The sequence below is a fragment of the Astatotilapia calliptera genome, chromosome 16 (genome assembly GCF_900246225.1).
Source record: "Astatotilapia calliptera chromosome 16, fAstCal1.2, whole genome shotgun sequence".
Classification (NCBI taxonomy): domain Eukaryota; kingdom Metazoa; phylum Chordata; class Actinopteri; order Cichliformes; family Cichlidae; genus Astatotilapia; species Astatotilapia calliptera.
In genome coordinates this window covers 28,064,693-28,089,986 of record NC_039317.1, presented here as the reverse complement: position 1 = coordinate 28,089,986, position 25,294 = coordinate 28,064,693, and the positions used below count along the sequence as shown (strand labels likewise).

The 25,294-nt window shown below is 42.3% G+C and overlaps 1 protein-coding gene across 2 annotated transcripts; it reads right to left on the bottom strand.

Annotated features, from left to right (window-relative positions):
* Positions 1-46: 46 nt before the first annotated feature.
* LOC113007633 (glycerol kinase-like) lies at positions 47-22,793 on the bottom strand. 2 transcript variants are annotated; one of them, XM_026144354.1, is made up of 20 exons: positions 22,616-22,793; positions 19,934-20,007; positions 17,935-18,041; positions 17,772-17,849; positions 15,737-15,816; positions 15,408-15,545; positions 15,217-15,326; positions 13,711-13,777; positions 9,125-9,160; positions 8,317-8,384; positions 7,509-7,551; positions 5,727-5,807; positions 5,549-5,627; positions 5,354-5,450; positions 4,552-4,636; positions 4,181-4,301; positions 3,041-3,184; positions 2,246-2,332; positions 2,070-2,144; positions 47-802 (listed from the first exon to the last, which is right to left on the bottom strand). In XM_026144354.1, the coding sequence occupies exons 1-19, from the start codon at positions 22,667-22,669 to the stop codon at positions 2,071-2,073; spliced, it is 1,623 nt and encodes a 540-aa protein (XP_026000139.1). In that variant the 5' UTR covers positions 22,670-22,793; the 3' UTR covers positions 47-802; position 2,070. The 2 variants fall into 2 exon arrangements, with proteins under 2 accessions (XP_026000139.1, XP_026000140.1); XM_026144355.1 differs by lacking the exon at positions 2,070-2,144.
* Positions 22,794-25,294: the final 2,501 nt, after the last annotated feature.

Genomic DNA, 25,294 nt, shown 5'->3' with positions numbered 1-25,294 from the left:
TCTTTAAGAGTTCTTCCTGCTGTGTGTTCAGAAAAGACATGAAAAGTACATTTTGTGTTTATTCTGACTTGGACAACTTTTTGAGGCATCCTGGTAATATGAAGGGTTCAAACAGCAGTAATAAATCAGCAGGATTTAACAGTCGCCACGTTTTCCCCCTTTCACAGACAAGCTTAAGTCTCATGGAAAATGATCCTCCAGGTATTTATGGCTCGTGCCACAGCTCAGATCTTCAAAGGTCATCAAGTGTTATAATTAATTATAAAGGAGTCAAAGTCCTGTTTCTTCAAAACATCAAATGATTAAAAAAAAATGTTTTCCACAAACAGGATAAATTATAAAGTGCTGTTAAGAATTGGCTGGCTTTCAGATTGTAGTTAATGAAGTGCAGTAAATTACAATGAATTTTCTTTTTTAAAAGGACGGTTTTCTGACTTAAAAGTACTCGTCCCCTCCATGAGTGACTTCTGTTCCGTGTTTGGGGGTTAAACATCAACATCATGTACAGAACACATTCAAAATAAAGTCCAGTGTTCCCTTTGGGTGCAGTGAGGAGTTGCAGCAGTCTCTGTGTTGAAGGCATGTTTGTTTTAACTGGACGGTGTAGAAACTGTTCCTGGCTGCATGTGGTGTCGTTCTTCGTGAAAAGCTCGCTGGATGTTCAGAGCATTTGAGAGGCTGCACGTCACTCAAGATGACCGCAGGCTGGATCGAGCAGTCGCCAGTCCCGTCTTCACTGTACTCCACAATCATGTTCCCCCCAAAATGTGGCTCCACACAGTTTAAAGTTACTGCGAGTGACCTGTGAGGCGAACAGAAACGAGTCTAAGAGAGCAAACAAACACTGACAGACTTTTGTTTTCTGGAAGCAAAGCAGTTAGTTTAAAGAAAAGGATTAAAACTAAACGTGGACTCAAAGGAGCTCTGTGGGACACTTAGCATCTTAGCTGCAGATTTAGAAGTTAAAGCACAAACCTCTTAGCGATCTGCAATCTCCTGATTTCCACACGTTTTAAAAAGTCATAGAAACAATTGCGGTTTACCAGCAGGAAAAACAGAGCATTGTGAGAATGTATACCTCCATCAAGGCTAAAGCTGGGACAGGAAGTGAGTTCCTGAATACCACCTGAAAGTATATGTAGATCTATCTGTAAACAAATGAAGCCAGCGTTTTAACTTTGACCTATCTTGTTTTAGAAAAGAATCCTAAAAGACTTCCTTGGTAGAGGCATACAAGAATAACTGCAGTCGCATGCCCACACACAACCAGGCTGGTCTGACTCAGATTTAATTTATCTGAAATGTAGGTTTTGCAAAAAAAAAAACCCCAACTTTGTCAAAGACTCTAAAACCTTCTAACACAAATAAAAAAAAAAACAACAGAATGTGAAGAATTAACCGCTAAGACATTACGTACGAGACGACTGTGGTGTTGTATTGCAAGAATATCAGGTGAAATTGAAATGTACTGTCATGTAATACCACTAAGAACCACAGGGTGGTGCAGTGAGCCAGTGTAGCACGTAATTCCTGTTAACATGACAGAAAAAGATTTATGGAAATTCAGTTGTAGCGTTGTTTCCTCACATTCTGTTTACAACTTTAGGAAGGATTAAAAGTATCATTAATTTGACCTATTTTGCTTCAACTTATTTCATGTTATGCAGGCTGTTTTAAACAGTCAGTGTCACACAGTTTTTTCTATTCTTTGATCTCTATGATGTCAGAGAGATGGAAAATCAGAAGCTCTGCTCACTTGTTGTTCAACCATTCTGCTTATAAGGACAGCCAGTAGGAAGGCAGTTGGCTTAAAGGGGGAGGGGCTAAAACAGCTTGTTGTCCAAGCATGAGCTAGAGAAGGATTACTTTGAACCAAGAATCATGCAAAGCTGCTCTAGCAGAATAAATATGAACAGAACAGTTCCGCCTTAAATTAGTTTCTAACGAGTGAGGACATCTGCGTCGGTTAAAGCCGTGAACACACCGTGTTAGTAAAGCCTTTAATATGTAAACATGCCCCAAGTCGAAACTCAAGTGTCACACACGGCATGCAGCGGCAAATGTCGGACCTTAGTGGTCCACTCTGCTGGGGGGAGGGCTGGGATGGACCCCCCAGGGTCCGCCGTTCATATTCTTTCCTAAACCTGTTGTCAGTAAGTGAGGAGATTGTGAGTGAGTGAGGGGGAAATTCTCCAACAATGAAACAGTTAACAGCTGAAGTCACTTCCTGCATGCAGTGGCTTACCGCTGCCGTTGTAGCAGGGCTCTGTGGTCTCCCAGTTCATGGCTTTCTGGACGGCCTTCTTCCAGCGAGCGAAGCGGTACTCGCTCTCTGTTTGTGACGAGGAAACAAGTGTAAGTCATGTCGTCATAGTAACATCCACCAAATGCAGCAAATTACACCTAAAAGTCACTGAGTGGAAAACACTGAGATTACAGATTCAGTCAAAACTGATTTAAAGCTGAAGCTGTGTAAAAATAATAAGCTACACAAATATTTCTAAGATATTCACATTTGATGCCATTGCAAAGCAAAGACCACAAAACAGCACAGAGTGACACTGTTTTGAATTTTACTGCCCAGCAAATAACAAAAGAACATTTACATTACTTGAAAAATAAACACATCTGAATATATCTGCTAATTTTAAAGCTGATGGTAAAATAAGGAACATTTTCTCTGCACAAAGAAAAACACCATCATGCGCCTGAAGGGGGGAGGAGCCAGCCAATCAACCATCAGTTATGTTGACTCTTGCAGCATGTTGCTGTCACAGGATAAAAAACAACTTTAAGTTCACTTTAATCTATTAAATGGGAAATTAATGTTTTACACAGTGTTTTATTTCACTGTAAATGTTTAACAGCATCTGGACAAACAGAAACAACGGCTGACACTGTAAATTCTAAATTACATAGTGCTGCATAACATTAACCAAAACTCGAGGCCATCCTGCTCTGTGTTCTATTATCTGCTGTATGTCCTGTGTCATGTATGTCATATGATCCCATTGCAAGCTTTTCACTCTCACAGTCTTACCCTCAGGGTTTATCTGAGGCTCGTATCTCTCAGATGTGACATGTGGGAGCTGACCGGGACTCAGGCTCCATACGCCTACGCCCTCTGCTGCCCCCGCCGCCATGGCTACACCAAGAGCTGTGGTCTCGGACATGGTGGGTCGAACTGGAGCAACGTAAGACGGACGGTTAGAGAGTGACAGAGAGACATGTTCCCCCTGAGAGCGATCAGGCTCATCACTTCCTGTATTCTGGTTGCTATTTAAATGCAAAAATTCTTCATTTTCATAATATTTTTGGTGAAATCTTCAAGTCAGTGATTTGTTTTTTAAATTTCTTTAAAAGTTAGTTGCAGGAAGTCATCAGGTTGACATCAGCCATGTTGTATTTTCAAAATAAAAGCTTCCATGTAGTTTGAGGACTTCAGCCAGACTTTTTAAAGAGTCATTTTCTTTAAAATAAAATCTTCTAGTCAGCTATTGGAAATTAACTAGGTACTTTGACACCTAAGTTACAGAAATTAAAGCAGAACATAGGCAAATGTTCAAACAAAACCAAAAAACCTTTAGTGCTACACTGGTTTTTAATATATCTTCAGTTCATGAGGTCATGTTGTGGTTTTGTAAAATGTCCAAACTACTCAGGGGAGTAGTGCTGCTGTTTTTGTTTTTTTGTGTGTTACTAGTCAGATCTATCATCCAGATAGTGCCTGATTGTTTTTTCAAAAGTGCAGACTGTGAGTAAAGAATAATCTTTACCATCAGACAGTGAGGACATTTTGTCATTTCTACATGTGACTAAACTTGTCACAGTGAACCAAACGGTCATTAGAGTCTCTAGTAAAGTCTCTAACAATCAAAAGGAGCAGCTGTTCAGCTTTGATGGGAAACATCTTACAGGTGATAAAATCATCCACTTACACAATGCTGGCAAAGTATTCTAATGAACAGGAAGATATGTGCGTGTAAAGTCAATTCATGTTTAACTGGTTAGCACAGGTACATTTCTGCCTTTACCTTCGACCTGTATATCAAAGTGTTTGTTTTAAATGGGTCAAATATCAGAATGGACAGTTTAAGGTTAAGGTTCAGCCTCGTGTCACCAGTTCCTCGATTTTAAAACACAGAGTTACTCTGAGTGTGTGTGCGTTTAGTAGTCGTACCTACAGGGATGCAGAGGATGTCGGCCTGCAGCTGCATCAGTAATCTGTTTGACGTCATCCCTCCGTCCACCTTAAGCTGCGTCAGAGGGACCCCGCTGTCCTGATTCATTGCATCAAGAATCTAACACACACACACGCACACACACTTCAATTCAACTACGATGAAACCCGTCTCTAACCCCTCTTTATTAACTCTTGTTGCATCTGAAATTCAGCCTAGCTGAAATACTACCATGCTCTGATATAGTGTTCAGTAAGCAAACCTGTATGTATCATAAACTCACGTTACACCTATGTGATCAATGCTTAGTGATAGCCCGGTTACACTCTTGTGTATCTTCTCGTTCTAGAGATGAGAAGAGGAGGCTCACCTCTCTGGTCTGGAAGCAGACGGCCTCCAGAGCAGCGAATGCCAAGTGGTTCCTGTTGGTGAACTGTGTGAGCCCACAGATGATGCTGCAAAACAGAGAAAGCAAAACTTTAATACTTTAATACAGAGACCAAACATTAAACTGTTCCACATTTACTACTGTGTTATTGGGCAGCACAGCAGAGCTCTGTCATGTTTTTGTGGCCTTGTGTTTTGTGTTTTTTTGTCATTGAATAGATATAGAATCACATGATCTTAAAACAACCTCTCCCCACATGTTCATACTTTGACACAGATTTTAAAAAAGTAAGAAGCAGACTGCTAATCTGATTGCTAAACACCGGATTTACATCAGAAGGAGCAAAAGCTTCATTTAAGGTTTTAAAAAGAGTCCAAATGTGCATCCTCCAAACTCTGTTAATGTGTCTTTTGAGGAACTGAAATTGAATGTGAATATACTAAATGTCTTTAAATATCGAGCAGCTGAGATGTTTTGTAGAAGCTCATCTCCATAAGTCACTTAACAGATCCTGACAAAAAAGCCCACCTGTTCGATTACCAGTGAGGGTGTCATCTCAGAGTTTATAATCAGCTTCCATCCTGTTTATTATTAATGCTGAGTGCACAAAATGTGGGTTTGGATTTTCCTACATTAGCTTTGGGGTTCCTCAGGGCTCAGCACCAGGCTCATAGCTGATCTTTTAACACATGCACTGTTATACATAGAAATATAGCCATTTCAACAAGCGTTCAAGCATAAAGGATTTCCTCAGTTTAGAATGAGCCTGGGCCGACTCGCTCACCCTCTTGCGCTGGGCTCCCAGTAGGGGGCGTAGAGCCCCGAAAAAGCTGGCACGAAGTAACAGCCGTACGACGTTCCTACTGCCGCTGCCAGTTTCTCTGAAAGAGAGGACAACAGGAGACGGAAGCAGACGTGATATTCAAGCACAAACCCCAGCGCCGAGTCCTGAATGTAATCAATGGTGAAGTGCACGTACCGATCTCTGAGGACGACTGCACCATCCCCATGTTGTCCTTCAACCACCGTACCACTGCTCCTGCTATGGCCACCGACCCCTGCAGGAAACAAGAAAAAAATAAGCAGATCCCAAAAATCAGACCAGAGCACAGACAGCCGTCACCGATCATAGTTATTTAATAGAGGCCACCACACACCTCGAGGGCATAGCAGGCCGGCTCGTCTTTTCCCAGTTTGTAGGCAACTGTGGTGAGCAGGCCGTGGTCTGAGATCACAGGCTGACAGATCACATGAAAATTATTACTGAGAGGGTGAAATATTTCTCACTAAAATTGTTATAGCAATAACTACAGTGGGGCAAAAAAGTATTTAGTCAGCCACCGATTGTGCAAGTTCCCCCACCTAAAATGATGACAGAGGTCAGTAATTTGCACCAGAGGTACACTTCAACTGTGAGAGACAGAATGTGAAAAAAAATCCATGAATCCACATGGTACGATTTGTAAAGAATTTATTCGTAAATCAGGGTGGAAAATAAGTATTTGGTCAATAACATAAATACAACTCAATACTTTGTAACATAACCTTTGTTGGCAATAACAGAGGTCAAACGTTTACTATAGGTCTTTACCAGGTTTGCACACACAGTAGCTGGTATTTTGGCCCATTCCTCCATGCAGATCTTCTCGAGAGCAGTGATGTTTTGGGGCTGTCGCCGAGCAACACGGACTTTCAACTCCCGCCACAGATTTTCTATGGGGTTGAGGTCTGGAGACTGGCTAGGCCACTCCAGGACTTTCCAATGCTTCTTACGGAGCCACTCCTTTGTTGCCCGGGCGGTGTGTTTTGGATCATTGTCATGTTGGAAGACCCAGCCTCGTTTCATCTCCAAAGTTCTCACTGATGGAAGGAGGTTTTGGCTCAAAATCTCACGATACATGGCCCCATTCATTCTGTCCTTAACACGGATCAGTCGTCCTGTCCCCTTGGCAGAAAAACAGCCCCATAGCATGATGTTTCCACCCCCATGCTTCACAGTAGGTATGGTGTTCTTGGGATGCAACTCAGTATTCTTCGTCCTCCAAACACGACGAGTTGAGTTTATACCAAAAAGTTCTACTTTGGTTTCATCTGACCACATGACATTCTCCCAATCCTCTGCTGTATCATCCATGTGCTCTCTGGCAAACTTCAGACGGGCCTGGACATGCACTGGCTTCAGCAGCGGAACACGTCTGGCACTGCGGGATTTGATTCCCTGCCGTTGTAGTGTGTTACTGATGGTGACCTTTGTTACTTTGGTCCCAGCTCTCTGCAGGTCATTCACCAGGTCCCCCCGTGTGGTTCTGGGATCTTTGCTCACCGTTCTCATGATCATTTTGACCCCACGGGATGAGATCTTGCGTGGAGCCCCAGATCGAGGGAGATTATCAGTGGTCTTGTATGTCTTCCATTTTCTGATGATTGCTCCCACAGTTGATTTTTTCACACCAAGCTGCTTGCCTATTGTAGATTCACTCTTCCCAGTCTGGTGCAGGTCTACAATACTTTTCCTGGTGTCCTTCGAAAGCTCTTTGGTCTTGGCCATGGCGGAGTTTGGAGTCTGACTGTTTGAGGCTGTGGACAGGTGTCTTTTATACAGATGATGAGTTCAAACAGGTGCCATTCATACAGGTAACGAGTGGGGGACAGAAAAGCTTCTTACAGAAGACGTTACAGGTCTGTGAGAGCCAGAGATTTTCCTTGTTTGAGGTGACCAAATACTTATTTTCCACCCTGATTTACGAATAAATTCTTTACAAATCCTACCATGTGGATTCATGGATTTTTTTTTCACATTCTGTCTCTCACAGTTGAAGTGTACCTCTGGTGCAAATTACTGACCTCTGTCATCATTTTAATTGGGGGAACTTGCACAATCGGTGGCTGACTAAATACTTTTTTGCCCCACTGTATATATTTTAAAAACAACATCTTACCTTGGTGCCTGTGTTTCTGAGCAGGAAGCAGCCAGTCCCATACCTTTACATGAGAATAAAACAGAAGCGTTAGACACGCGATTGGTTTATTGGTGACGTTAACTCATCTACAGTGTGGGTGCGCTGGTGTTTTGATTTTTGATATTCGCCACACTTAACAGATTTGCATAGTCCTCATGAGGAGGACAGAGAGCCTGTAGTGTCACATTTTAGCAGGTTTACAGCCAACCTGGGTATATTTGTTTTACGTTTCATGTCCACTTCCACTCGCTGGTTAGATTTAGAGAAAGCAGGTGGTTTGGGTTAAAACACACCTTAGCAACAGGAACAGAAATCGGGGGACAAAAATAAAGAAATGAGTACTCTTTCTGACTCCAATCAAGCACCTTTCTTGGGTTAGTTACTGTGACTTCTATCTCACAGAGTTGGTGAATCAGGAGGTGGGGAGATTACTCAGTTGATTGAGCAGGCACTGAGCGATGATTAAATCCACTGACTTAGCGTTTTGTTATAAACTGATAGATTTGTATGTTAACTGCTACAGTTTACTAAGTACTACCTTTCTTTAGAGTGAAAATAGCGACTTTACAATTTACTGAAACACAGTAGAGACACATTTGAAGAGAACTCAATCGTATCAGTGTAGTGCAATTTAACCCAGTCCACATATCCCTATGATGATATTTATTAACAGCCTCAAATGTCATGTAATGTATTTTGTCAAGTTGAAAAAACACAATCTCTGTATTGAACATAGAAAAACAATGAATTGACGTCACCGTGATAAAGAAGGGAGCAGAGTGCTTACGTGTTTTTGGCCTGGCCTTCGTTGAAGCACATCTGACCAACCAGAGCAGCCGACTGGTCACCGAGACACTGACAGATCAAGTAGGACGTGTAAACAGTCATAGATGAGTGGATACAACCGCAAACATATCTGCTTCACCCTGGAAGCTCCAACCCAGCAGTTAACATAATTTTAAACCCACAGCCAGAAAATGACCTTTTGAAAAGGGGACCTTCCATATGCTACAGTGTGTTTCTGATCTACCCCACTAAACTACATAGTGATATGACCATTAAAATGTACCCAGGATGCACTTTTTAAGTTTCAAGGGAATTATGAGAAAACAGATCAAACAACCAGGATACCAATGCTTGTTTCTGTTCCTCTACTCTACAGAGATGAAACTGCTGCAGCTCATTCAAACTACGACAGACCTCAGATGATGCTGATGCTCAGAGACGGTTATTTTCCTTTTAAATTGATTTGGTTGCAGCTTAAATGTGTTTTGCAGCCCTGAACTGGTCTTGCTGACGTCTCCTGTACTTATGCAGCTAGTTCAGACCCGCCCACGTGTACTTGGCGGGCCTGAACTGTGAAAGAGAGTGTGAAGATACCGCTTTTGCTTGGCTTCATTACATACAAAACAAATCAGCTGATTCTGAGGTGTCACAGGGCAGATTTTTCATTGGTCGAGCGAAATGGTCTCTACTCAGAAAAAAAAAAAGTGGGAGGGAGCCATGCGTTGCTCCAGCACAGCGACAGCCTCGCAGCGGAACACAGACAGATGTGACTCATTAAACAAAGTTGCATAAGAGGGAAAAGCTCTTACCCCTGAAATTGGAACTCCTGCAAGTGAGCCGGATTTCTGGTTAGGAGACAGAAATGTGGACATGTTTAGATTCTGGATAAATGACCGCTGAGCTCAGTGCGACACAAAGAATGATATGAAAACCTTTAGGATGAAGCAGGAGGCCGTTTGCTGTGCAGGGAATCAGACTCGTGGCCCTGTAGCCAAGTATGCATCACACTGAGTTATCAGTGGTAATTACAGTTTAATAAAAGCTCCACAAGCGTCAAAGTGAGCATAGGATACTTTTATTATTTTAACCTAACTGAACCCTTTCTAGTTTTATCAGAACTGATTATTTATTCATTAATTCCAGTCATTAAAGAGGTCGGTCCTGCATGGAAAGATACATGTAGAGGCAAAAAAAGAAAAAGAAAAATGATCCGATCAATGAGGCAGAGAGAGAGAAACAAACAGCTGCTTCAGCTGATCTCTGGACCTCAGTCCATAGAGCACGTTGCATAAAAAAGCTTCGACATTAAAGTCAATGATGTTGTCGGGAGATGAGATAAGAGCCGCACGGCTTCTTATCAGGATGTTTATCAGGGAGAGGCCACAGAATGGGATTTTAAACAACTCAATGAACTCCTACCTACACTCCACAAATATACTATATACACACACACATGCAGAAAATATTTCTGTGTTGTGATTCACAACACACATGTAACACGTGCATTTGCACAGAAAAAAAAACTATTACTGATGAGGAGTCCATGGGCCATGGACGAGGTGCCTGCACCCCTGAAGGGCCATGGACAGGGTTTAAAATGGACCTCTGCAAGTGTGTAATTACACAAGCGGTCCAAATATATAGAAGAAATACTGCGTTACCTTATCTAAACAGTTTGTGCTCTGGGAGCTTTTTGGAGTATTTTATTCCAACTTTGTTTTATTGATTTCAGCAATGACATACAAAGTTAGCAACAGCAAAGTCAATCTTGATTTCAGAACAGTGGTATGTCCATTATACCCTCCAACCCCCCAACCCGAATTCTCCCCCTACCAGGTCCACACTAGACAAGACACCGCAGAGAACCAGTCTCTGCCCACACACACAAAAAAAACAACAAAAAAACCAAAACAACAACATCTCAGGACCCATACACATAACACGCATAACCCCCAAAAAACAACAACAACCACAACCCCCCCCGCCCCGCAACCAAACAAACAAAAACAAACAAAGCAAAAACAGAGAAAACAAAAGCAGAGAAAGGACCAAACAAAAGGAAAAACAAATAGATAAGGTATAAATAAGATTAAAAAAAAAAAAAAAACACATTATAATGTAGCTTCGCTCAGTTCACTTCAGACTCAGGAAGTAAAGTAATGGTGTCCACCAGCAAGAGAAATGATTTCCAGATTTTGTTAAATTCCCTAATAGAACCTTTTAGAGAGAATCTAAGTTTTTCCAGCTTTAAGTTAAAGAGTACATCTCTCACCCAATGATCATGAGTTGGGGGGTGGGGAAGCTTCCACTTCAACAGAATAAGCCTCCGAGCCAGTAAAGCGGTAAAGGCTAGGGCCTGTTTGAGGGGACCAGATAAGTTCAAGTCGGGAGGAATGCCAAAAATTGCGGAGAGTGGGTTAGGAGGGACAGTCTGGCCATATGCTTGGCTAAGTGTGTGTCGAATATATTCCTCCAAAATGCACTCAGTTTCGAACAAGACCAAAACATGTGGACATGGTTGGCAGGCGATAGTCCGCATCTGCTACAGGCATCACTAATGGTTGGATAGATTTTAGATAATTCTGCGTTTGTATAGTGTACTTTATAGACCACCTTGCACTGAATCAAAGCATGACAAGCACAAATTGAGGACGAGTGAATCAATTTCAAAGCAGAATCCCACTGCTGTTCTGGCAGGGTTGTCTGTAGCTTTTCCTCCTATCTCAGCTTAATATGAGAAATGGATTTGGGGACCAAAGCATCTAGTATTTTATACAAGGCTGATATCAGTCTGTTTTGATGAGGGTTCGTCTGCAGGATGATATCCAGATTTGTTTCTGGAGGCCGATTGGGAAAGTGAGGGAACTGCGTTTTTACAAAATTTCTAGCCTGAAGATAACGAAAAAAGTTGGAATTAGGCAGGTTGTATTTAGACGATAGGTCAGCAAAAGATAGAAAGGTGTCCTGACTGTACAAGTCCTTAACAGTCCTAAGTCCGTTATCTTTCCAACTCCTAAAGGCCGCATCAGTGTTTGAAGGTGCAAAATTACAATTTTTTGATAAAGGTGTTAGCAAAGACGGTCCAAGTAGCCCGAAGTATTTTCTGAACTGTCGCCAAATAGTTACCATTTCCTTAGCTATTGGATTATCCCCAACAAGGGTTGGAGAAAAAGGGAGTGGTGAGCTGAGTATTGATGATAATGAGTAACAGCTAGATGCAGTTTCCATTTGTACCCAGGCTGGTGCAGGGGGGTCGTTATGAACCCAATGTAAAAGTTTTTGTATGTTAGCTGCCCAATAGTAGTGTCTAAAATTGGGCAGACCAAGACCGCCGTCAGTTTTAGAGGACTGAAGAATAGACTTGCGAATTCTAGCTTGTTTCCCTCCCCATATGAAATGTGACAGAATCTTTTCTAACTTGTCAAAAAATGCCTTGGTAAGAAGAATCGGGACATGTTGAAAAAGATACAAGAATTTTGGGAGGACACTCATCTTTATCAGGTTAACTCTCCCTGCCACTGACAATGGTAGAGAAGTCCAACAGTCACAATCTTTCCCAACATTTTCTAGTAGGGATAGAAAATTCTCCCTCATCATTTTACATATAGAAGAGGAAATAAAAACCCCCAAATATCTAAATCCGGTTTCTGTCCACTTAAAAGGCACTATTGAGTGGGGAAGAGCTCTGGCCAGGGAATTGAGGGGTTGCAACTCGCTTTTTTGATAATTGAGCTTATATCCTGACAGTGTACCATATTGGTCCAGTATGTCAAAAAGTACCGGGAATGAGTTTAGAGGGTCAGAAATGTACAGGAGCAAATCATCTGTATAAAGGGAGAGTTTGTGGGTCACACCGAACCTTGTAATGCCTTTAAATCTATCCTCTGAACGCAGCCATATTGCAAGAGGCTCGATAGCAATGGCGAATAGGAGGGGTGAGAGAGGGCACCCTTGCCTAGTGCCCCTCTCAAGTGGAAAAGGCAAAGACAAGTTGTTGTTAGTACGAATACAGGTGGATGGCGAGGAATATAGTAGCTTAACCCAGAGAATAAAGTCAGCCCCCAAGCCAAACCTATCCATCACCTCATAGAGGAAGCTCCACTCAACGCGGTCGAAAGCTTTCTCCGCGTCAAGAGATACCACAACCTCTGGAATTGAGTTGCACGATGTATGGATAATATTCAAGAGGCGTCTTGAATTGTCATATGAGTGCCTGCCGGCCATAAATCCCGTCTGGTCAGAGGCGATAATTTGTGGCAGAACACGTTGTAGCCTAAGTGCGAGGATTTTAGATAGTATTTTAAAATCAATATTTAAAAGAGAAATTGGTCTGTAACTGCTGCACAACAGAGGATCCTTGTCCTTTTTCAAGATTAAACAAATAGTAGCTTCGGACAAAGTCTTGGGTAATTGACATTTTGAAAAGGCTTCATTATACATATCTTTCAACAACGGTGCCATAAGATCAGAATTGGCTTTATAGTATTCTGCAGAGTAACCGTCAGGGCCCGGCGATTTACCTGTGTTTAAGGATTTAATGGCTTCTTGTACCTCTACTACAGTAATAGGTCCCCCTAATCCCTTCGTCAGATCACTATCTATTCTTGGAAAATGTATATTTTGGAGAGTTTCTTCTGATAGAGGGGGAGAGCTTGAAGTGTACAGATTGGAATAGAAACTTACAAATACTTCATTAATTCCCTCTTTTTTGGAGTATTTTAAATACAATTATCTGAACAACAATAATACGACTGCTGTGCATTGATTTGTACTTCCAGACTGTCCAAGGAGGTTAAGCTCCAGTTTTGGTGAAATTCTAGGCATACACTGTACCCACACAGTTTGTGGCTGTAGGTTGCTAACCAAGCCATATAGGTTTAGTTGGAAATGTAGGAATGCACCTTCAGAAGTCCAGCATGGTGACATTTATCCTTTATATGGAAAGAGGTTAAAAACACTAATTAATATGATTTATGTAGGAAAAATATCTACTGAATTAATTTAAATGTAATTAATTTAAAAAATGTAGGATTGGATGAAGTCATGCATGCATCTGGATGTATGGAAAAAACTGTGCAGCATAAATCCATCAGAACAATAAACGTTCAGCTGGAAATCTTCAGCAGACCTTCACTATCTACACTGTCTGTACATTATCACCTCTCCTGATGCTTCTTATCAAGTTTTATAGCCATTACAGTAATAACAACATTTAACGAAACCATTTACCAGAAATATTTATGGTTCGTGTCGGTATCAGGTTGCACAGATTTCACATATCTCTTCTTTGAGTTGTAGAGGGGAAAAAAAGGTTGTTTCAGGTTTGTGACCTCAAAACACAAATGGTGTCACAGAAACAAACACACAGCGTGCTGTGAGGCGTATCTGAGCTCACCATCCAGCCGTATATCTCAGACGAGCTTCTGACGCTGGGCAGGATTTCCATCGGGATGTCAAAGTACCTGAAAGGAGCATAGCAGGAGTCTGTCATGAGGTTGTAGGTTCATAATAAAAACAAACACAAAGGCACTTATAGTTTTTCTTTTTTTTTGATGAGGTCTTTGTTCTATTTTCTGTCCTGTTGTTCTGTGTTTTAATCCCCAGATTGCTGCAGATGAGGAAGAACAGACAACAAAGGAGAAAGTGGCAACAATGTGACTTTAAAAATGTAGCTTTTCACACGAGGTTTCTTTAAACTTTAAATATAAATCAAATCAATTAAAAACAAGGCAGACATTGATCGGATGCCAAGTTAAGCCCGTCCAGCCCGTCTCCAAGGGCAACCTGCAGCCTCAATGTAGGGGGCAATGAGGATTGGCCTGGGCAAACCACAAGCAATCAAAAGCAAACTACATGAGAGCTCCTCACCAGTACAGGAAGGATGTCCGGTGTAAAATCTTTTACAATCGAATATATGACTCCGATTATTTCGATACTGGGATGGTTAAGTCTGCATGAAGGCACGTGAGCCACTTTAGCAACCTCTAAGCAGAGCAGCAAGATGAAGAAGAAGAAGAATCATGACTGAAATTAAATCTGGAGGAGTTCGACAAAACGGAGCTAAAACAGAGTGTTTGTTTCTCTCTCACTAAAGCTGGGGAGCTGACTCTGAATAATCAGGTGAAGACCAGTCCATTCTTTCTGTGCTTTTATGACTCAAAAGAAATAAAATGTATTGGTGCAGCATTTTTTCCACTGCTTCAAAGCTCAGCCAACTGCATAAAACAAAAGATGGCTCATTAACTCCCTGAATGGGAAGTGAATGAGCTTTTACTGGAGTGTGCAAACAGATACGCAGACGATAACCTTAAATGCTTTATTCTGTGTGTGACAATTAAGCAGCAACCTCCATGGCTAAAACATGAAACCAAAAACTGCAGTTCCTTTAGCCGCCACTTGAGACTGCATTAAAAACTTAGTCCATCCCCAAAACATCCAATTTTACAGCAGAAATAAAGACATAACATATGCATCACTCATCTGTTTAAGTTGCAATAAAGTTTGCATTATTAGGGGTGTGGCGTCTCTGACTGACAGATTTATGGCGACACAGGTAGCTGTAGCTGCTAGCTCTTTGCTAGGCTTCACCCGGCCTGAACTAGACCTCTGTTCTGTGTTTGTGCTGTTGGAGCCTTTTATTACCTAATATTTAATTCAGATGAATTCAGTTGTTATTTAATGTTATTAACACTAATTGGTTGGCTCTCTGATGCTCTTATATAGTTTGTTTGCTAACCTAGCTAGCTAGCATTAGCCAATAACACAGCTTTTCAGGCCCTTCGTGCAAATATGGTCACTCTGGCTCCACAATCCAACATGGCAGTGGCCAAAACATTTGGATAGGCTGTGGCACCCATCCTTTATATACAGTCTATAGTGTACAGGGTATAGTGTGAATCACCTGCAGAGTTCAGGATCCCAGTCCATGGTGTGAATGTTGAAGAGCATGGTGCGACTGGCGTTTGAAACGTCTGTACAGTGGACCCCGCCGTTCTTTCCCCCTGTTAGACACTGGGGAGTGGAGGGGTGGGGGTGTTAAAAGAACAAATCACACACTCATGACAGAAGTAGAGGTACAGGTTCAGGTCTTACCCAGATGATCCAGGAGTCCACCGTGCCAAACATGGCACGCTGGCTCAGGAAAGCCTCATGCACCTCGTCCACGTTGTCCAGCAGCCATCGCAGCTTCACTGCACTGAAGTAAGTGCTGATGGGAAGGCCTGTTTTATGCTGTGGAGATTAAGACAATAGAAACAGAGATCAGAAAGATATTTCAACAAAGAAAGCAAGAGTCCTGCCTTCTTTCAGATTTCTGATTCAAAGTAGATAACAAAGTCACTACTACACCCCCAAGTGTTCCTCTGACCCACACAACTTGCCCTGATTAAGTTGTTACCAATTTCTTATCAATCATCTCTCACCCTGAGGTGGTTCTTGTTTCTTCCCGGAGCTTTGTTAATGAGCCTCTCTACCGTCGACTGAGTACGAAGGTCCAGCCAAACTAAACACAAAGCAGGAGAGGAGAAAGATTCAAACACGGGAACCCAAAACATTGGCATTAGTTTTGTGAGAAAACAGCAACCTCAATATGTAGTTGTAGATCTAAGCTTCATAAAGACTAACTCTTTAATCAGAGGCCAGGCGGTCTCAGCGTAATGAATAAAAACTGAGTAATCAGGAAACATTTTCCTCAGTTTCTAAAGAAATGGCAGGAATGACGAGGACCAGCTGAAGTTTGAGACAACACAAGAACTTTGTTTAACTAATCACGCTCCTTACAGCCCTCTGACCTGATCTTCATTTAAATTCTGTGGTTAAACCTCAAAGAGGATCCAAGGCAACAGAGCTCCAGGTCTTTTTCAGGATGGATGAGAAATGAGACTCACAGCTCAGCGTTCCCAGGGTTTGTTTGAATGGGCATGGGCATAATCCCAACTCTAATTTTAGCTTCTTTATTTTTCATCTTTCTGGAAGAACAAGGCCATCCACAATGTATTAGTGAACAATGTCCTTGCTTTTATTTTGAAAGATTGGTCACTATTAACCAGCTAAACTTGAGTCCTTCCTGTCTAAGGTTTCAATGTGTGATATTTTATTATATATACTTCTACTAGCCAGGCTGCTGGTGCAGCTGTGTGGTCGTTTTCACACATGAACTCTGGAGCATGCTGTGGAACCAGGTCGGGATTTTCCCCAGTTGAGCTTCATCACACAAAGCACAGCAGGAAAGTAAAATGCCGCTTTGAAAATACAACTTTTGCTAGAGTGAATCCCGCAGGAGGCAAAACAGGAGACCGTGTGGACTTTGTATGAGCAAACCACCACGTTAACTTCTGTTTAATTTTCAACCTAACTTGGATATGGGAGTTCTGCACCTCTGTCTGATGATGCTGTGGTGCATTTTTTGAAAATGGCTAACATTAATCTGAGAGCCCGACTTAAACTTCAAATTATTGCAAACTGCAAATAGATAGTAAATTATCCCAAACAGAGCATATCAATAAGATAGCTGCTAAAAACAGTTTGAAATCAGGTTATATCATCAGACCCACTAATAACACCAAAAACCAGGAAAACTGGATTTAACAACATCTGTCTGTCAGCTTCTGGTCACAGCGACAAACTGACACAATGAATTTGGACTTATTTTAACTACCATTCTACACATTGTCATTGTTGTCATGGCAAAAAGTGATTGCTGGTATTTAGATTGAAGAGATTTGTTCCTGTTAAAAGGGAGTTTTCCCTCCCCACTGTTACCATGTGCGTGCTCACAGCGGGTGGTATGATTGTAGGGGGTTTCTCTGTGAGGTCTTTACCTCACAATATAGAGAGATTGAGGCAACTGCTGTGGTGATTTGGTGTTATATGAAGAAAAGTGAACTGAATTTATTTTATATATGACTCCATTGTAAATCCTGTTAACTGCAGGTTATTTTCCAGCATGAACGGGGATATTAGACATAAAAAAGCCACATAAAAACATCTGCGTTCACTTTTTGGCCCAAAACCTGATTAAATAATATGAAGGTGACACACCTTTTGAAGAAAATTGCTTTGCGGTGCCTTTTCTCCTGCTGTGAGAAGTTAAGCACTAACATTTTGTTAAAAAAAAAAACAACTTTGCTAGCTTTTGTTGGCTGTTCATAGCTCAAGCAGTGCTCTGATCAGTGAACAGCTGACACAACACCCCCCAGTTGAATCAGGGGACTGAAGAGCTCGCTGATAAACTGGCTTTTTAAACTGAAAGCCTGTGTGAGTGGGAGTGGCTGCTGCTGGATCATAGCTCTGATGGTTTTTGGCGGGGCAGGAACAGACACGACACAGGATGCTTCAACCTGATGTAATCAAGTCATGCCCCGAGTCGTTTCCCACATTACACAATCCACTTTTTTACAGCTCGGTGAGTCTGACACCGATGTAGAAATCCAAAAATACTGATGCTGACGCTCTCACCGATGGCGTTGTACAGCGGCTCGCCGGTGTCTTTGTCCCAAACCAGGGTCGTCTCTCTCTGATTGGTCACTCCCACCGCTGAAAACAAAAAAAAGGATAAATTTCAATGAATTTGCCCCGATGCCCTCATTTTCTACCCCGTCTTCCACCGTCAGCATCCTACCTTTGATGTTGGAGACGTCGATGTTGAGCTTGCAGAGCTTCTCACAGGTCCTCTCAATGCACTCGTGAACAGACTGCATGATCTCCCGCGGGTCCTCCTCCACCCATCTGGCCAACACGCAAACACACAGAAAACACACGCGTGCATGTTTAAAACCCGTTTGAAATCTGCGACAGATGAAGTTTTGAGACTTTTCAGGATGCGAAAATCCAGAGTGCTTCAAATTTTTATGAAAAACATGATAATCAAGATCAAATTAAAATCTGGGAAGCCTATTTACTGCTTTTATAGACCAATAGAAGCATTTTAAAAACTATGATCTGGCACACCAGCCAGACCCAAGCCAATGCAGTGGTTTAACAAAGGGAGTTATCCACTTCACTCTGGATGAGTTGTAGTTTTCTGATTTTTTACTCAGACCTGTAAAGACATTGTTATAACTGTCTAACCTCTAGACGTGCATGTTAGAACTTCTTCTGACAGAAATCCTTAATTTTTTCTACATTTTAAGGTTGTAAAAAGCCGACTTCATTAACAGAGAAAAAGTCTCGCTTGTAGATGTTTCCATGGTTCCACGGCCCGAATGATCACCTGCAGCTTTGTGAGATTTGCATTCAGGAAGAAAACACCTTAAGTTTACAGCCTGCTGTAATTTCTGTCTGGGTGTTCTGGATCTGCAGTACAGCCGGTCAGTCTGTCTCTTGTACCGGGTCACACATGCCAGCTTGTTAGGAACAAAAATGAAATAAAACCTGGACCTTAGACTCAGTTTGTTACATATCAAATAAAGTTATGTGATTAAAAGGTGGTTAAACTGTAACTTAGTAGCCTGTTAAAAAGACACCAGAGGAGGGGGGAGGTGCTGCTGTTACAAGCTTTACAGTTCTATCAACACATATCTGTGCAACTGCGAAAGACTCCTATATAAAGCAAGAGTTAAAATTCAGAAGAAAGAATATTAACAGGTTTGAGCTATTTTCATTGGGTTATATTATATTGGTAAGTGAAAATATGTGAATCAAAGTGATAAACGGTGGCGGTCCGAATGAGATTTTGAAGGATAAGAAACCTGCCGGTCTGCTGACTACAAAGGAAACTCAATGTGACTGCAGGAAGAAGCTTTAGCCTCTATATGGATGAGCAGGTAAACTTAACTGCTATCACATCAAAAAAGTCAGCCAGTGCATTACTGAAAACCAGTATGTGGATGAGACAGAGGTGTTTCAGAGAAGTGGGCAGGAAGTGATGTGGACAGACTTTTTTATTTTTCAACTGTTAGGCATGCAGGTGGAAATATCTGCTGTTAACAAACATGCCCTGCTATCAGACATGCAGGTGAAATAAAATGGACAACAGCTCAAAGGATAATCTGTGAACTACTCCCAGAGAAAGACAAGCTGAAGCTTTTACAGTGGCCCTCGCAGTCCCCTGACCGCAGCGTTGCCAAAAATGAATGGAAGTGTGTTTACTTTGTGTCACGGTGCCTTTCAACAACGGCTTGCAGCTTTCTCAAGAACATTCAAACTGCACATCCCCAAAGAAACCAACATTTAAAAAAATAAAACATAAAAACTAAACTCCTGTATTTCTGCTCTTTATCTTCAGCGTGTGCACATATTTGATTGAAGGCCCAGTGTGATGAATCTCTGTGATTAGTTTCTCTCCTCTGCTCTCTGCTTCACAGCTGAATGAGTAACATTTGATCAAAGGACAGCGTTTTTATCATCAGCTTCCTGATGGCATTGTTTTTTTTGTTTTACCAGCTTCGGCCTCAGTAGACAACTGAGCCGTCACCTGAAAACTGGACTCCTGTGAGTGCACAAAGACTTGAAGTGCAAAGCATCCTGTTATTCCACCAACTATTCAAGCAACACGGATCTCAGGCTGGGTGTGCAGAGATAATAAATACTGCACATAGGTGTGCAATCTGTTGCACCAGGACAATATGGTGGATACACACAGTGTCTAATTGTGATAATTTGAAGTTCGAGTCACTCACCCCTCTTTGGGGAAACTCTGGTTGATCTCTACTTGGTGGTGACTGATCAGTTCAGCTGTTTTTGCGTTGAACACCTGCAGAGAAACACAGCTCATTAGAAGCAGGAACAGAAATATTAAAAGCTTCATTTAATTAGGGAGCAAATTAAAGCTGCCACAGTTTAATTTTTCCAGTTATGTTTTTCCTTCCACCCACTGAGGAGTGGAAAGACGATATTGATCACTGGCTCGATCGCCTCTGGGTGCTGCCAGAGTATTGTAGAGAAGAAGGGAATTAACACGAGGCAGGACTTTCCCTGTCACCTGCAGTCAGACAGAAGTCAGCGTTTCTTCTGATTAAGTAATAGGATAAAGCTCCGTGCAGCACCACCCTCCTCTCACCGTGCGTTCACTCAGCTACAGGAAATCCTTGTTACGCTTTTAGGACATGTGATCCAAGAGTAGTTTCAACCCTAAAGTCTAAACTTTAGACTTCCTGACTTACTTTACACTGGAAATCTAACAAGAACAAACTAAGCCTGTAAAAAGAGAGAGCATTGATGCAAGGAGGATGTCTGATGTCATCTTAGTTCAGTTGCACCATCAGTGTTAAAAGTCTGAATCATCACGCTTACTGAAAACTGATGAGAACTGAACTCAGTCTGAACTTGTTTTTTTTTACCTGCTCCCAAAAAAAAATGTGACCTCACAAATACTGATCGTTGCAAATTTCAATCAGTGCTGCGGTCCCACAGAGGACGGGGCCACGCTCACTGATTCAAAAACTAATAAGCATATAAAACAACATCCTCTGCACCCACAGACCCAATCTGTGACAAATACACAAATAAAACAATAAAGCTGCTTCTCTTCTGAGTTCCTCATCTTGATTTCAACTCCACTGTCAGCTGCTGACTCTAGGGCTGATTCTCAATCATCCACCCACAGCTTAGACATGTATTCTGCCCTTCTGACTGTTAATGACACCTCAAAAAAAGGAAGGGAACGCTGGATCATCAGAGCATAACTAAAAGTCAGGTAAACGTCAGGGATATCAAAGTCTCCAGGTCTTCTTCTTCTCTTTTTGGCTGCGCTCCTCTGGGGTCGCCAAAGCAGATAACCTCCCTCCATCTCACCCCATCCCTCACCCAACCCTCAGCATCTGTGAACCTCCTCTTCCTCCTTTCCCTCTTCCGCACACATCCAAACATCTCAGCCCTCCCTCTCTAATTTTGCCTCCAAACTGCTCACCCTGAGCGCTCCATCTCATGTACTCATTTCTAAACTCGCGTCCAGTTGGGAAGCCGATTGTTTGCCGTGTCTCCAGGCACAGTGTCAGGAGCGTGGAGTAGACCCAGCAGCAGGGATGGTATCTGCTTATTAATGCGAGGCGGATCAGGAGGAGTACTGCCAGAGTCAGAGGCATGTCTCTGATTGAGATATCAGATACTCTGTGAGGGTCACATGAGGGCATTTTAGTGGGACTTGTGCTCACAGCCTGGCTGGCATTTTCCAGAGAACACCAGAACTGGCAGGTCCACCACTGATGCTCTCTTCTCTTCACAGACGAGAGCAGGTTCACAGAGTCTGGAGACACCGTGGCGAGCGTTATGCTGCCTGTAACATCATCCAGCATGACCAGCCTGGCAGTGAGTCAGTGATGGTCTGGGGAGGCGTATCCTTGGAGGGTCACGCAGGCCTCCACGTGCTAGCCAACAGCACCCTGACTTCTGTTACATGCCAGGTTCTCAGACCTCCTGTTTGTGCAGGGCAATCCCTGGCTTCATGTACCCGGAGTGTGCAGGCAGTTCCTGGATGATGGAGGCGCTGATGCCTTTGTCTCACATTCTCCAGACCTGAATCCAACTGAGACCCTCTAGGATGTTATGAATCTATATTCTGGAGTAACACCATGACGGAGGACCACAAAGTAGCAAATGCAACACCGTAAAGACGCAGTAAAGTTTGTTTTTATGAGATCATTACACATGTATACACAAACGAAGGCTCTGTGACAATTTTGCAGTCGATCCGCAGCCAAATGATCAAGAGTCAAAATCAGGCGTTAGGTTAAAGTTTTACTGCTGCTCAGAACGACCGTTATGTCAGCTGATGATGACACAGGAAAGGCCTTTATTTTCAGAGAGTTCAGCACCTGTGGACGTTTAAATCTCAAGCACCAAAAAGAAATTCATTTATGATTCATTTATGAGTAGAAGCTCTTACGTGTCAGAAAAACCCACAAATCTGAATTTCTCTCTGTGCACTCCAACAGCACTTTTACCTCCTCTGAGCCCGTCACTGCTCATGCTCTGTGCCAAAGCTCGATTTTCCAGCTGACCTGGTTGAGGAAGTCCAAATTTGTTCAAAGTGATCATTCAGCTGGACTGATTTTAGCTCTTTGTAGATGCACCTGAACCCCATCCAAAGCAGGTGGAAGCTACAGGTCAGTGTGCTGCTCCAGTCCACTGGTTGCTTTTTCTATTTAAATCTCTGTTTAAATAGAATCATCGTGATGTTCAAGCTCGTTTCTGAGCCGAGCACAACACAGACATAAGTCACGTGGTGATTTGCACTTCATCCACGATTACAGCTGTTTGGCCAAAGCCTCTGAGCACAGGACAGAGTCTCCGTAGTCTGCTGTCCCAGCTGCTCCCGGGCCCTGAACACAACATGAAAACAGCGAAACTTCACTAAAACTCACCAGAAACCTCGTGGAGCTCGTGCCCTGATCAATAGCAGCAACCAGCGGGTCCATTTTTATTCTCTTCTTCTTTAAAACGAGTGTTAAACACAGCCGGTGAATCTCTGCTTTAATCTAACACGACTCCTCGGTGAGGTGGAGAAGGACAGCTGTGCACACTGACACAGACCTCCTCCTACGCGATCACCGGAACCGGCCCGCAGCGAGCGCAGTCTCCGATTGGCTGCTCGCTCAGAAGGCGTTGGTCACACTCCGACCAATCAGCTGTGAGGGTCAAGTTCACCCAAAACAAACAACAACAAAAAAAAAAAACAAAAAAAAAACGAAGACACATAAAACCAAAAGTAACTAAAAATAATAGATAACGGAATTTTAAAACATCTGGATCTTATTCAAAAATGCAAAAAAAAAAACACATTAAAAAACAAAAAATTAATATCAAATATCATTAAAAAAAAGTTCTACATAACAGAAACATCTTTAAACATCTCCAAATAATAATAATAAAAACAATAAAGTAAATATTTAAAAAATAATAAATTTGGGGCAGATAACCTTCACAGTTGAACCCTCAGACATGGCCTTCATGTCTGTACAGGCGCTGTGGAGAGCATCCTCACACAGAACATGACATCGTGGTTTGGGAACAGCTGTGTGAAGGACCAAAAAGCTCTCCAGAGAGTGATCCGTACAGCAGAACGCTGCTGCAGGATTGCTCTCCCCCCGCTTCAGGACACCTACACCAGGAGATGCCGGACTAGAGCAGCGCAGATACTGAAGGACCCGTCCCATCCTGGCAACAAACTGTTCCAACTTCTGCAATCTGGTAGAAGGTTCCGCATCTTCCGGGCAAGGACAGAGAGACTCAAGAGGAGCTTCTATCCCCAAGCCATCCGTGCCGAAACACACACACCCGCCCTCTCACATCATCTATAACTGACTGAGACAGGACTCTTCCAGACACTCTAAACCAAGGCACAATGTACATTTCAATTCCTTTAATTTTAAATATGTTTATATTGTCTATCCTGTAAAATAGTCAGATGTCTATTCATATTAATGTACAGAATTCACCTGCTTGCTGCTACTACTGCACATTCACCCAATGTATATACTATATGTGTATATATATATATATATATATATATATATATATATATATATATATATATATATATATATATATAATGTTTTTCCTCTACACCCCCGCCCCCCCCGCCCCCCCCGCCCCCCCCCAATTTTTTTGCACATGTCGAGGAGCGTGTCAGGCTACATTTCACTGTGTGTTATACTTGTATAACTATGCATGTGACAAATAAAGAACCTTGAACCTTGAACCTTCATGTGGGCCATCACACTTTTCCAGAGCCTGGTCACCTTTAGTTTTTAGGGGATCACCTGGAGGCAGAGGATGGGGTTTGATTTGATGTGTAATCTGCTGTGGAGCATATTCACAGAGACCTTCAAAGACTGTGTAAAAATGACCTCAGCTCGTGCAGCTGGGCTGGAACACTTGTTGTCCTTCCGACAGATCACTTGGAAGTCGAGCAGCTGCAGTTTGAAACACCAAAAACATGGAACTGGATGACCCGAGATTATACGGGGAAGTCCATAGAGTCAACGGATAACTGTCTTTATATTTCTGATTAGCATTTATTGCTCATTCATTCTGAGATTGGGTTTCATGAACTTTACAATCATGCAGTCAGGGTCATGTGTATTTGCCACTGTGGGGCCCACTACCTCTGTACAACCCCACAGTGGATTTTAAACCAGACAGTGTGGACTGAAGTGCACACACAAGCGCTAATTCTCAGACGTTTAGAAGTCACTGGATAACTGTCTGAAGTAGCTCCACAGCCATGCTTTGAATCTTTATGCAGATCAAAGATTCAAAGCTGATTCCAAGTTTTTAAAGCGTTAATCTTTCCGGATTTTATTTGTGTGCACAAATACAAGTCCTCTAAATACTAAATATTTGATTTTTTAGGGTTCTTAGGAGTTTTAATCTTATTCAAGGGGGTTTTGTAAATGGATCATCTCTCAATCTGAGTCCTTCGCTGTCAGCAGCTGTTGCAGCAGCTCTGGGTGACGACGTTTGCCTGCCCTTCTCTTCTTTCACTCAGAGTTTTCCTCTGATTATGAGAAGCCTATAAAAAGAACAGATCTGTATTTGGCTCTGAGCTGTGATGGGATTGCTACCAGCAAACTTTAATAGCTGATTCTGTCATTGAAAAAACGATAAAGAGGAACACTATTCTGGGACTTCTTCCCCGCTGCCAAACTTGCTCCGGGTCACATTGCTTGCTGGCGTTAGAAGAATGAATGGTGACCCCCTGCAAGTACAGAGCACATACCAGCGTTCATTCAGGCGAGAGAAGCCAGAGGCCCCACACACCACGGCGTCTTTTGTCTTCCCGAGGGGGAAAGAACAGTCTTAAAGTGATGTCAATACCTCTAAAACAAGTAAACAATCAACATTTTAGAGAAGGTTTATTGTGTAAAGGTAAAAATATATCACACTGCTGGGTAATTCATTCTGAAAGTGCACCAAACTGAATATACATTAAAAGCAGATGAGAAGGAAGCCTCTAACAAAGATACCGGTGGCTAAGAGTTGAACTTCCTGTTGGAGACAAAGCTGTGATTCCCTCTGACTGAACTTCTGGTCCCAGCTGA